Genomic DNA, 12380 nt, shown 5'->3' with positions numbered 1-12380 from the left:
AGGGACATATTTAGAAATGAAGGTAATATGAAAACAAAAGATTTTAATTAAAAAAAAAATAAAGTCCTTCACAGCCTGACTCAAACCCTCCCCTCCCACACCATTTTTCCAGATGATTACTAGGATGAAGTCAAGTTCATGGCCTATGGTTTGCTGACTTTCTTCCATTAAAAACAAAACAAAACAAAAAAAAATTGGGACACTTGCTCTTCTCCAATTCTGTTATATCTCTATCATTCTATTACTGGCCAAATGTTTAAGTATCCTGTGATGTAGCTCACTGGTGTCTGCTGACTTGAATTTATCAAGGGCAGCCGAGTACTGTCTTACTACCACTACTCTTTTCTATCAACTCCCTATTAGCCATTTTTCTTTTTTCCTTTTCAGTCTAAAGATTATTTTCCTTGAACAAAAAGACAAAAGCAAAATAAGAGTTGAGCAACTCAGTCTTCTCTCTGTAGGCAATTATTATTGCCTCCATTCATCCTTAGTCCCATCCAGTTTCAAATCTTTTTTTCCTTAATATAAAGTAAAACAAATCAACCTTTTGTGACATAGTGGAAATAATACCGGTTTTGAAGTCTAAAGATAATCAGTTCAAAACAAGCCTCTGATTTCCACTATTCAAGACCTTGATTAGATCTTTTAAATTCCTAAGGGTCCAGTTCTTCACCTGTAAAACAACAGGGTTGGCCTAGATGACCCCAGAGGTCCCTTCTAGGTATATATCTATAATCCTTTTTGTTCTCCTTAATTTTTCTCACTGATCTCAATTCATTTTGAACTTCTAGCACTCCTTACAGGTTTATGCCATTTAAAAAAAAAAAAGGACATCATCTGTATGTAACATGCCCTTGCTTCCATCTTTTATGTAAGTCTTTAAAAAATATGCAGTGATTGGTAAGTTTCCCATGTATCTACACTATTGTCTTTAAACAACTTGCCTTTTCTTCCTTATTGTATTGGTTTCTCTTGTCTTCCCTATTTTATTCTGAAGTCTCATATCCCTCCTGGGCTAACTTTCCCTAAAGAATTACGACCTACCAGTTTTCTGAACTTTCTGAGATCTCATAAACTCTAGAGCACAAAGCAGACTATTCCCAGCTTTCCTTTCCTTTGCAATCACCAACTCTAAGACAGAATGGTCAATTTCTACCAATTTTCCATCATTTCCATCCTAAGAAAATCAATTTCTCTTCATTGATGAGAATTAGAAACAGAATGAAATTTCCATCAACTGAAGGATAAGATAACATCATTAAGGCAAGTCAAGAAATCATCAGCTTCTCTGCTTTTGGCAGGGAGATCCAACAGATTTCCAGATTGAAGCCCCCCATCAACACTAATTAATATCTTTATGTAAGACTAGTAATCTGTTTACCTATTTCCTTTCCTCAATTACTACTTCCCCTTTCTGTCCACGTTGGCTGTAGTATATGGGTGGGGAACCTGCAAACTTAAGGCCACATGTGGCCTTCTAGGTGCTCGGGTGAGGCCTTTTGACTGAGTTCAAGTTTCACAGAAGACATCCTTTTATTAAGGGGATTTGTTCTGCAAAGTTTGGATTCAAAGGTCCTCGAGGCCGCAGATTCTCCATCCCCTGACTCCATCAATTTCCAGAGTTTACATTTAGAAAAATGTTTCCTTAAGGTAAAATATATCCAAAAATGTGTTTTTAAAAGTTCAATAGAATTTAAATATGAATTTTATCCATATGCCTCATCTTGCTTCCATATTATCTCAGGTGGTAGTAGAATTTTCTATGTACTTATATATCCTACATGTTTATAAGTTCAATGCTCAGAAAACAAAATTTTCCTTGAGTATTATGTTGTACCTAACATAGCTTGCAGTTGCATATTCTATGTGTTACATTTACTAGCTGAGTGACCCTAGAAAAGTCATTCAACTTTTGCCTCAAGTAATTTCCTAGGATTTAGCAAAAAATCAAAAAGATTACAGCTGCCTGGGGGGAGGGGGGGGTATATCCAAGCAGAGGAAATTCACACAATTTTCAGATAACCTGTATTTTGCAACCTGAATACAGGCAAGCCAATCACTACACTAGGTGCAAGAGTCAGGCTTCAAGTGTGTATGGGGCAGACAAACCATTGCAAATCCTCTGCCCTCTACACACACACACACACACACACACTTATAAAAAGTAAATCAAAACTAAACAAATTGTTTAAAGACACAATTCTAAATACTATTTTGAAAAAGACATATGACTAGATTTAGGAACAGCTATATGTGATTTAGTGCCACTCTCACTAATTCCTGACAAAGATTCTTAATATTTTTCTTCATTTCTTGCCTTGAAGGTGAAGGACCCTTGGTCCCCACAGCCTACTCAATGGTGACTTTTTTTTTCCCTCATGCCTACCTATCCCTACCTCCCTCAACCACTCCTCTCAAATTACATGTTTCTCTAGGTACTTTTACCTTTTGGAAGGTGAAACCTAATCCAAACCCAAAACCATTTTTAAAGAGAAAACTTAATTTTTTTTTTAAAAGCTAGAAAAAAATTTTTTTAATGAAACGTGTCCACATTGATGTTTTCTGATTTTGAGAGTCCAAGAAGATAAAACTTGTGTATGTGTGTGTGTGTGTGTGTGTGTGTGTGTGTGTGTGTATTTTTTTAATTTACTTGCTAAGGACACAATACAATTACATAATAATTCACTATCTGAAATTTATATTAAATATATAAACTCTTGGAATAGACATTCTCTAATCTGTTTGCTGAAATCTATCCCTTCCTTCAACGCCCAGCTCAAACGGTACAAATCCCCCATATAACAAACCTTTCTGATTCTCTCTAATCCCCAAGTGATGGTGATGATGTCCTTTTCAAATTTTTCACACCATTTTGTCTGGCTTTCCTTTGACTTTATCACAATTTAGTGTGTATCATATGTGTGTGTGTGTGTGTATTTTATACTCCCCCCCATGAGGCTGCATGTCCCTTGTAGGCAGAGACTATATCAACTTTGTATCTCCAGCACCTAGAAGAGTGTCTTATATATATATATATATATATATATATATATATATATATATGTATATATACACTAAGAACTGAATAAGTATTGTATTGAATTTAATAAGCTAACAATCTGGAAAAAAAACTTGTAGCATATACATTCCCATGCTCCTTTGCAGAGATGTAATGCGGAGGGAAAACCATGAGTATGGAACACTGCATATATTATCAAATTTTTTGATGTATTGGTCAGTTCTGATGATTTTCTTTTTTTTTTTTCTTCTATTTTTCTTAAAAAAATTGTTATGGGGATGGCTCTCTGGGACAAGAGAGAGGGCAAGAGGAAGTCGAGACAGGGAAATTTAGGCAATATAAAAGCAAAGATATTAATAAAAATTTATTTTTTTTAAAATGTCATGCTACAAATGAACTCATAAAAGGAAGAAAAGCACTTAAAAGTAACATTTTTTTAAATAAGAAACAGGTCATACAACCTAGGTTATCCTATTATTAGGTAATAAACAAAAGGTACTGTCTACACGTAAATTCTAATTAGATGTAACATAATTTTTTTTAAAGAAAGAACATTTCAGGAAAGCTATGAAACTGGTCAGATAAAGGGGGTAAGGGAGTAGAAGGCAGGAAGACTAGAGGGCAACAGTACTAAATTTATATCTTATTACTTTCAAAAGAAAATTTCAAATCAGTTTTCTAAAAGATTAAGTAATCATTTTAAAGACTTCTGAAAAGTTGCTACAACTTACATGCAGTGATATAACAAGCAAAGTCATGCATATTCTTGGGGTCAAAATTATAGTTATAGAAATTTCAATAATGATATACTGAAGAAAGTGGGATAAAATGGCCTCAGTTTTAAGTAATCTCCCAACCAGGATCTCAAAGAGAACTTTGTTTCTATCTTTCTCAAGCACTTACCACATTTTTAATTGCATTATAATAATTTGTGCTCAAGACTTCCCTAACTTAGACTTACCAAACAAAACTCCATGAAGGGTAGAAACTTAGTCTTATTCATCTTTGTCTCTCCATAAGGCCTGGCAAAGCATCTCCCACAAGATGGGGAAAGAGGCAGCTCTTTCAGAGGAAAAGCAAACTTTAGGTAGCTTTCAGTGGCTAAATCACAAATAGTGAAAAATTCTGCTGAGGCTAACTATGGTCAGAAAACAGCAGGAAGTGTCATAGAAAAGACTATGGGATCACCTACTGACCTTTCAAAAAATTTTCATACATAACCCATCAGTAAAATTTTAAAACACAAAGTATATCAATTTAGTATAAACACACACACACACACACACACACACACACTACAGAACTCACACTAGTAAATGAGATGGGGAAATGTCATACTTACCAGTTCTTCCACAGAGGGGACAGACTTAAGATATAAGAAGAAAGTTTTTTAGTTAGAAACACAAATGAGTAAACAGATGAATTAAGTGGTAAAAATCATGACTGTAAAGCAAAACCTTCTACAACAAACAGAACTGTAAAAATTTACTTTTAAGTCCATAATAACAATTTGACTAATTCAGTTACAATAGCTGTTTCTGAATTTTCCTTCCCTTTCTCAATCTCCCAACTCCCCACCACTAAAAAAAAAAACAACAAAATACATGATGATAGAGTATGCTTACACTCTACCACAAGGACAGAGTAAAAGAAACTTATCAGCATAATATACAATCTATAGAAAAACTCAGACATGGCTAATAAGGTAAATGATCAAAGCTATCATTTTCAAATGTTTTCGGTCCTGGGCCTGCTTACTGTCAACAGTATTTACTGATCCTTTGTTATGTGTACAGCACTTTACTGCTGGTTCCTCCTAACTTTGACTGAGACAGGGAGGCTGCGAAGCTCGCTCTCCCAACCCCACTATGCAAGGAAATTACTTTAGGCAAATTCTTTAGCTTCATAGAATGTCAGAATGAAAACTATGTAATCCAATCCTAGCATTTTAAAGATGAGGAAATCAAGGTGAAGCAATCTGCCCAGATCAGAGAGAGCTACTAAGTGGCAGAGGGAGGAGCTGACCTTCCACCTGACTACCCTGCACACATCTGGACTTCTTTCCTTATTACAAATAAATTCCAATACAATGAATATATTATATTTTCCCTATACAGGCAGTGTAGTACTATAGAAAAAGCAAAGAGTACTCAACTTACATTTATTCACTTATCAGCTCTAACACTATTAAGCTAATTACCAGCAAGTCTCCTGACCTGTCAGGATTTCAAGCTTAACATTTGTAAAATGAAGAAGATATGTAAGATGATCTTTATGGTCCATTCTAGCTTTAAAATTCTATGTTTCTAGTTGCAACATAATTTGACCTGCAATAAATGTTTTTAAAATTACTTATCTCAAGGATTTTTTTTCATATTCAGAAATCTGTTACAAAAATTAATGTCTGAAGTACTTTGAGATTTTAAGATAACACAAATTACATCATAATACTACTGTGAAGAGTTCTGTATATTCATTTAGTTTCTTATAATAGTAAAAAAAAAAGTAAAGGTTTGATGTATTAACAAAAAATTAAAAACCAAACATTTTAAAAGGAGAACTAATTAGTTCATATTCAAGAGGGAGAAAAGAACTTCAGCAATTGTTTCAACTGTTGCTCTGGCATAGTCAATCTAAAGGTAGCCTAAATGTTTCATTCACTTCATTCATTCATTCAACATTTATTTACTGAGTACCTAACATATAACACATCTCTAAAACAGGCAGTCAGATTCCAAATGGGCAACTTGTAGGGTTAAGTCTCTGTTTGGGAGTTCCATGGTCTAGATATTCCATGGCATTTGGGGAAAGGCACAAGTGCAATAATGTTCTCAGGTCTAGCGATTTTAGTGACAGCAATTCTGAGACACTAGAGAGAAGGGCTCTGCACTACAGTTTGGTACAAAGGGAAAAAGAACCTGACAAAAGATCTAAATTGCAGTTTTAACTCCACTGCTAACTGTGACTGTGGACAAGTTACCTAAACCTCTTCAGGCTTCAGCTTCCTTATCAATAAAATAAGGGGTAGAAAGGCAATGGAAGAAACAATGGGTTTAGACTTAGAAGATCTGGGTTCAAGTACCTCTTCAGATTCTTTACTAGTTATGTGACTGTGGGCAACGGTCTATAATGGATGCTTCATAAGCTTTAAAGTGCTATCTAAATTTCAGTTATTTTTCCTGGGCCTCAGTTTCCTCATCTGTAAAATGTAGGCAATAATACTTGTGCTTCTTAACTCACAGAACTGTGAATAAAACACTGTAAAGTATCCAAGAGTAACCTGAAGGTCCCTTGCTTCTAAAATTCCATAATTCTACCAACTTAAGAGATAAATTCTCAATAAAAGGAGAAAACAAGAAAAAAGGAGAAGAGGTCAGAAGAAACTCACTATTAAAACATGGGTTCAAAAGCAGAGGCTATGTCATCCTTTTTTTTCTTCTTCAAAAATCTATATCAAACTTCTTACCCTTATCAATAAATTCAGGAAAACATGGACTGGAATTTGAGTAAAAATCAATAATAAAACTCACAAGAATAATCCTGTTGTATTGACTTAAATATATAAAAACTCATACATCGCTTTCATAAAAAATAGCTCTCTACCTTGATCTAAAACAACCCTTTTTTCAGCTACTTACCAGTTTTGCCTTAATGGTACCAGAGTCAACACTCTGGCCAGTTTTGGCATGCAGCTGAAGCTGAACGGAGTGCAGCTGTAAAAGTTGATCATGAACTTCTTTTTCTAATACTACTTTTTCAGCTTGGGTCTCTGTCAGTTCAGATTTCAGATCCACCAACTGTGCCTTTAAAAGACAAAAAGATGACATTAACCATTCTAGTAAGGTGCACTTCTGAGTGTCTGAATGATATTCTTCATTGTGACAATGTGCAATCATTTGTTTACCACCCAAACTACATTATACTAGTACAGAATATAATGGAATGAGTCACTTTTCCAAGGCAATCACGTAAGGTTACCATCTCTATTTCAAAGATACATTTAAGACTATATTAGACAAATGAGAAGCTACTGGGAGAAGATATGACATTATCTTAGTTCAAACATATTCTTTCAATCACTTATAGATAATACTGTCTATCACCCACTAACAGATATTCTTTGGAGGCAAAGGAGCTCTGACCAACAATATTATTTTAATGATATTTTATTTTTTCCCAATTACATATAAAGATAATTTTTAATATTCTTTTTTTTTTAAATCTTGAGTTCTAAATTTTTTCCTTTCCTCCACCTCCTCTCTCCCTAAGAAGGCAAACAATTTGATATAGGTTATATATGTGCAATAATGTAAAATATATTTCCATAATAGTCATTAACCAACAATATTTTTAAATGCTACATAAGCAATTAATCAGCATGTATATATCTGTGCCAGTAAATTCTGGATATACAAACACAAAAATGAGAATGTCCCAATTATTGAGGAAGTTACATTCTACTGAAGGAAACAAGGAAAACAGAAAAAGAGCTCTACCCTCAAGCCCCTCTGCAGCTTCAGTGACTGTGCCTAGGCCTTCAGACATGCCCCTAAGGGAAAGGAGTAGGAACCTTGAGAGTCATCCTTAGCCTTAAAGTTGACCCTCATCTTAGCTCAGGCCTTGACATCTTGGCCCTGAGCCGCCTGGGGGAAGGGAGCAAGAACCCAGCAGTTCTACCTGCTTCTGGGTCCTGTGCCCTGGGCCCTCTAGCATTTAGGCAACTAAGGAAATGAAAGTCTTTCACTTAGGCCCCTCTTAGGGCTCTTAATCTGCCCCTGGAGAAAGGGAACAAGAGCCTAGGGGCTCTACCTAAGCCTTGGCCTTGGTCTTCTCACCCTACTCCAGCTGGTGCTGAGTCTGGCCTCTAGGACTCCTCATTGGGTTATGCATCTGCCACTAGGGGAAGGTAATAACAAGCCTGGAAGCTTATGCTTTTACCTTAATCTTGGCCCCTGGCCATTTGACTTTCAGGTCCTAAGGAGCTGCTGAGGGCGGCTGAGCCTAGCAGTCAGTGGGCCTCTCCTCTGGCTCAGAATGGATCTGTCTTCTTGTTCCTGGGTAGTGAACCATGGGCCTGCTGAAGGAAGTTCTGTTCCCAACTCTAGAAACCTCATTTCCTGTGCCTCAACCATCAAGTAAGAGCATCTGGCCAGGTGGATGGAAGGACTTTGCTCTCCAAGGTTCAGGCCACCCACCTATCCCTGGAAGCAACCATAGGCTCCTCTCTTCCTGCCTCTGGGAACAGGAGCAAAGGGAAGGGCAGTAGGTCACCTTCTCCAGACCTCTAGTTTAGGGGTAGGAATCTCAAATACAACAGTGATGTCCAGAAGGACTGCCAAGTAGTTAGGATACTTCTCTATGTCAAACATGTGGATTTCAAACTGGACTATCTGGCTGGTGGAGAGATGCCAGGGCTCTGACAGTACCCGGGCTAGGAAATGTGAATAAAGGCCAAATGTAAGTAGAGGCCACACAGAAGCAGAAGAGGCACCTCTCTATATCAGACCTGGGCATGGCCAGAAGGTAAATGTTCTGGTGTTTTTCAGACGACATCCTAGAAGGTCTGGTTTCAGGTATGCAGAGTCTATCATGGCAAGGACCAGGGCCATAGACTCAGCATCACAGGATCAGAGTTTCCAACCTGCTCTCCCAAAAGATTTGTGTCATCAAGGCTTCGTAAGTCAGGAAGAACTCGTCCCTGTCCCAGAAATGGGACATTTGTACAAAGCCATCTGGGCTGCTTTGGTACTTTTTACTGAGGTGTCTGGCCCCTGAGGTGAAGCAGCACAAGAGTAAAAGTTCTGCTGGATCCTGAAAAGCAAAGGATGGTAGGTGGGCCCTTCCTTAGGCTTTCCACCTACCCCTGAAGAGAAGGGAGCAAGTACCTTGGGACTCACCCCTTGTCCTTGATCTTGACTTTGGCCTTAGTGCTCTGGCCCTTCTGGCATGGGAAGGTGGGAGTAGGGGAAAAGATTTTTCACTGTGCCTGAACTGGAAGGGGGGTAAGGGGGTGGAATTCCTTGATGGACTTCCCTTTCTTTCCTCAGGTCTAACCCAAGTGCTCCTTCCCCCAGTCTAGGACAAAACCTTTGGGTGTAAATGACAATGAGGTAGAGAATGGCTGGCTGTGTTGAATAGGAGAGTAAGTTAATTAGGTAAAAAGACTGCCATGCAGAAGAGAGGGCCCTTCTTAATAAGAGAATAAATTAGACAACTTAGAGAAGCAGCATGGCATGATAAGTAGAGTACTGGACTCAGGAAGACCTGAATTCAAATTCTACCTCAGATACACTCTAGCTTTATGACCCTGAGCATGTCACTTAATCTTTCTCTTAGCCCCACAGTCCTCATTTATAAAATGGGGATAATGATAGCATTTACTTCACAGCTTTATTCTGGGGCTCAAATGAGACAACAAATGAAAAGCACTTTAAAAACTTTAAAATGTCATGGAAATATTAGCAATTACTAAAGGCAGCTGGGGAGAGGAGGAAGGATACAGAGTAGATAGTGTTGGACTTTGAATCCTGTCTCAGACACTAGCTTTGTTACCCTAGCCATTTAATCTTGGTGCGCCTCAGTTTCCTCACTAAAAACAAGGTCTAAAAAGTTCATTTCAGCTGTAGATCTATGATCCTATGAAATACAAACAAATATAAAATAGTTAAGTTTAGGGAGGGCAATAGCTGTTGTAGAAGGGGAGAGAAATCCCAACAGGCTTCACATAGAAGATGATGCCTGAACTGCAGCCTGAAGAAAAGAGGGATTACAAATGTGAAAGGAGTGTGGAGGTAGGGAAGGTTTTGGGAGAAAAATAATGACATGTTTAGACGTGTTGAGTTTGAGATGTCTCTGGTGCATACACAGTTTGAAATGACCAAGTAAAAGGTAAAGGGAATAAGCACTGGGTGTAATAATAATAATCATGGTGTGTATGGGGTGTTCAGGGAGGACGAGCACCTCTGGTGGGACTTGCCAAGCCCTTTTCAGGCATGTTCATCTACTTTTGGTATTTACCTCGAACTCAACTCTGTGGCTTTAAGAAGTTGTAGCGTAGGCAGTGGCCACACCCCAGTAGAACTGTCTCAGCAGATGGGCTAAACCAGATTAAAGGTAACTGACAGACCTCAAACCCATAGGGGAGGCAAGGGGATGTATCCTCCAAATACGTGAAGACTTTCCCCCAGCAGGATGGGTGGATGAGAACAATTTGTTCCAAAGGCCACGAAGGTGGCTGAAGCCACTGTGAAGCACTTACAGCTTCTAATCAAACATCAAAGTCACTGAGATTATCCACTGCACCTGGACTTTGGATGACTCTAGAAGATAGAATGGGGCTGACGATGTTGTGCAGCTCTGCCTTAAGTCAAGACATCACAATTTTACATATAAGGAAACTGAGGCAAAAAGGGTTATTTGAATTCAGGAAGATGAGTCTTCCTGACTCCAAGCCCAGCATTCTATCCATTTTAGATAGATGGATATCCATCCACTTTTTGTTCAGTCATTTTCAGTCATGTCCATTTAGCATTTTCTTGGCACTGATACTGGAGTGGTTTGCCATTTCCTTTTCCATCTCATTTTACAGATGAGGAAATTGAGGCAAACAGGGTTAAGTGACTTGCCCAGGGTTATACATCTATTAAGTGTCTGAGGCTGGATTTGAACTCAGGAAGATGAGCTTGACTTCAGGCCTGGCACTCTATCCACTGTACCTACCACCTAGCTGCCCCTAAAAAATAGGCAGTTACATTCCCACAAAACAACAGGTGCTTGATAGCTCTAAAAGAGGCAAGTAACAATTTTTATGCAATATACTTTATAAGCATAAGTTAAATAATAATACAACTAAATAGGATATAGATACATATTTTGTCAAGGAACAGGCACAGAAATAAATAGTAAGCCACAGAAGAAAAATATTCCTACAGGAAATATTCAGAAATTTGAAGATACTTATTTAAACACTGACTTCCAAAGTCCTCCCTTGTCAAACACCTATGGCAAACAAAAGCTCTATATTCCTGGAAGCCAAATCACCAGATGACAAAATTTTATACTTTTTTGTAATCTGTAGGGTCAATATAAATACCCAGAAATGCAGTTTATACACTACGTAATTTGAAAAACCTGTTACTAGGATCAAACTATCTGTCAGATTATGCAGGTTAAATAATATTATTAAAGTCATATCTCAACAATCTATACTTACTTGGACAAGGAAGGCTTGGATAATTGAAAACCAGAGCAATTCCAAAAATCCAAACCAGAGTAGAAAGTAGACTGATTTGAATAGTCATACCTCCAGGAGGTAGAAGAAAAGGAAACAAGCAAGGAAATGTCTTTTAAACAGAGAGAAGAAATAGGTCTATATAAAGCAAAATTTGAATAATCCAGTCCTTTAATATTTGACTTTAAAAAACAAGTGAGGCTTTTTAATAAGCTGGATGAAACGTAAGTGTCTTATCTACATTCCTGACCCTAGTGAACAAAAAACTATTTTTAGTATTACAGTCTCTCACTACCCAAGTACTCATTTAAGATATCCTACTGATAAAGCTAGCATTTATATAATACTTCAAGTTTGCAAAATGCTTCACAAATATTATCTCACTCTATCCTCACAAGACCCATCATCCCCCTTTTATAGATGAGAAACTGAGGCAGACAGGTTAAGTGACTTGTCTTAGGTCACAAAGCTAAGTAAATGCCTGAGCTGGCATTTGAACTCAGGTCCTAATTCCAGATCCAGCACTCTTACTTACTGCACCACCCAGGAATACAATCTGCTCTGCAAAAAGCACATATGAATTAGTTTACAGTAAGAAGTCACCAGTAAGTAATATAAAAAGTATCATAAAAAGTGTTAATGATGTCTTCCTAAGATTACTTTACTACATTTTCAGAAGTACAAACTTAAATTTTATTCCAATAAAGCTTTCGTTTCCTTATTTTTTCACAAGCCCTTTCACTTTGATTTCTTACTAGCTGCTGCTCTAGTTTTACAGCCTTTGGTTTCTTTGTCCTTATCATATCATAGTTCCTGAAGGGAGTCTAACTCTTTAAACATAAAAGTAAGATATGGAAGCAAAATGAATTCAAACACATTCTGGAGTTGTGTTTCCTATTACATTTCAAAAACAGTCCCTATTTTTTGGATTCCTAGTTTTCCCCTTATGAAAACTGTCAAAACTAAGGGTTGTTCTGAAATTGTATGAATATATTTCATAATTACACAAAATGCTGGCAAACCTTTATATCTGCCCAAAGTGTTAACTAAATTTGAGTATAATTGAACTTACTGATAACTCTTTATACGTGAATAAAACAGTTGATGTAGAAAGACCAAAGGAGAGTAATG

At 37.3% G+C, this 12380-nt stretch overlaps 1 protein-coding gene across 2 annotated transcripts in view; it reads right to left on the bottom strand.

The window, feature by feature from the left end:
* GOPC (golgi associated PDZ and coiled-coil motif containing) overlaps positions 1-12380 on the bottom strand; it is a 42457-nt gene that overhangs the window by 21386 nt on the left and 8691 nt on the right. The window contains exons 2-3 of one of the 2 annotated variants that reach the window (XM_020971620.2): positions 6658-6822; positions 4362-4385 (exon numbers count right to left, since the gene is read on the bottom strand). In XM_020971620.2, coding sequence (XP_020827279.1) covers positions 4362-4385; positions 6658-6822 — 189 coding nt within the window. The remainder of the gene's footprint in view (positions 1-4361; positions 4386-6657; positions 6823-12380) is intronic. The other variant, XM_020971621.2, reaches the window with a different exon arrangement.

Source organism: Phascolarctos cinereus, unplaced genomic scaffold, assembly GCF_003287225.1.
Source record: "Phascolarctos cinereus isolate Bilbo 61053 unplaced genomic scaffold, phaCin_HiC Scaffold_5;HRSCAF=322, whole genome shotgun sequence".
NCBI classification, from domain to species: Eukaryota; Metazoa; Chordata; class Mammalia; order Diprotodontia; family Phascolarctidae; genus Phascolarctos; species Phascolarctos cinereus.
This window is presented reverse-complemented; position numbering and strand designations above follow the sequence as displayed.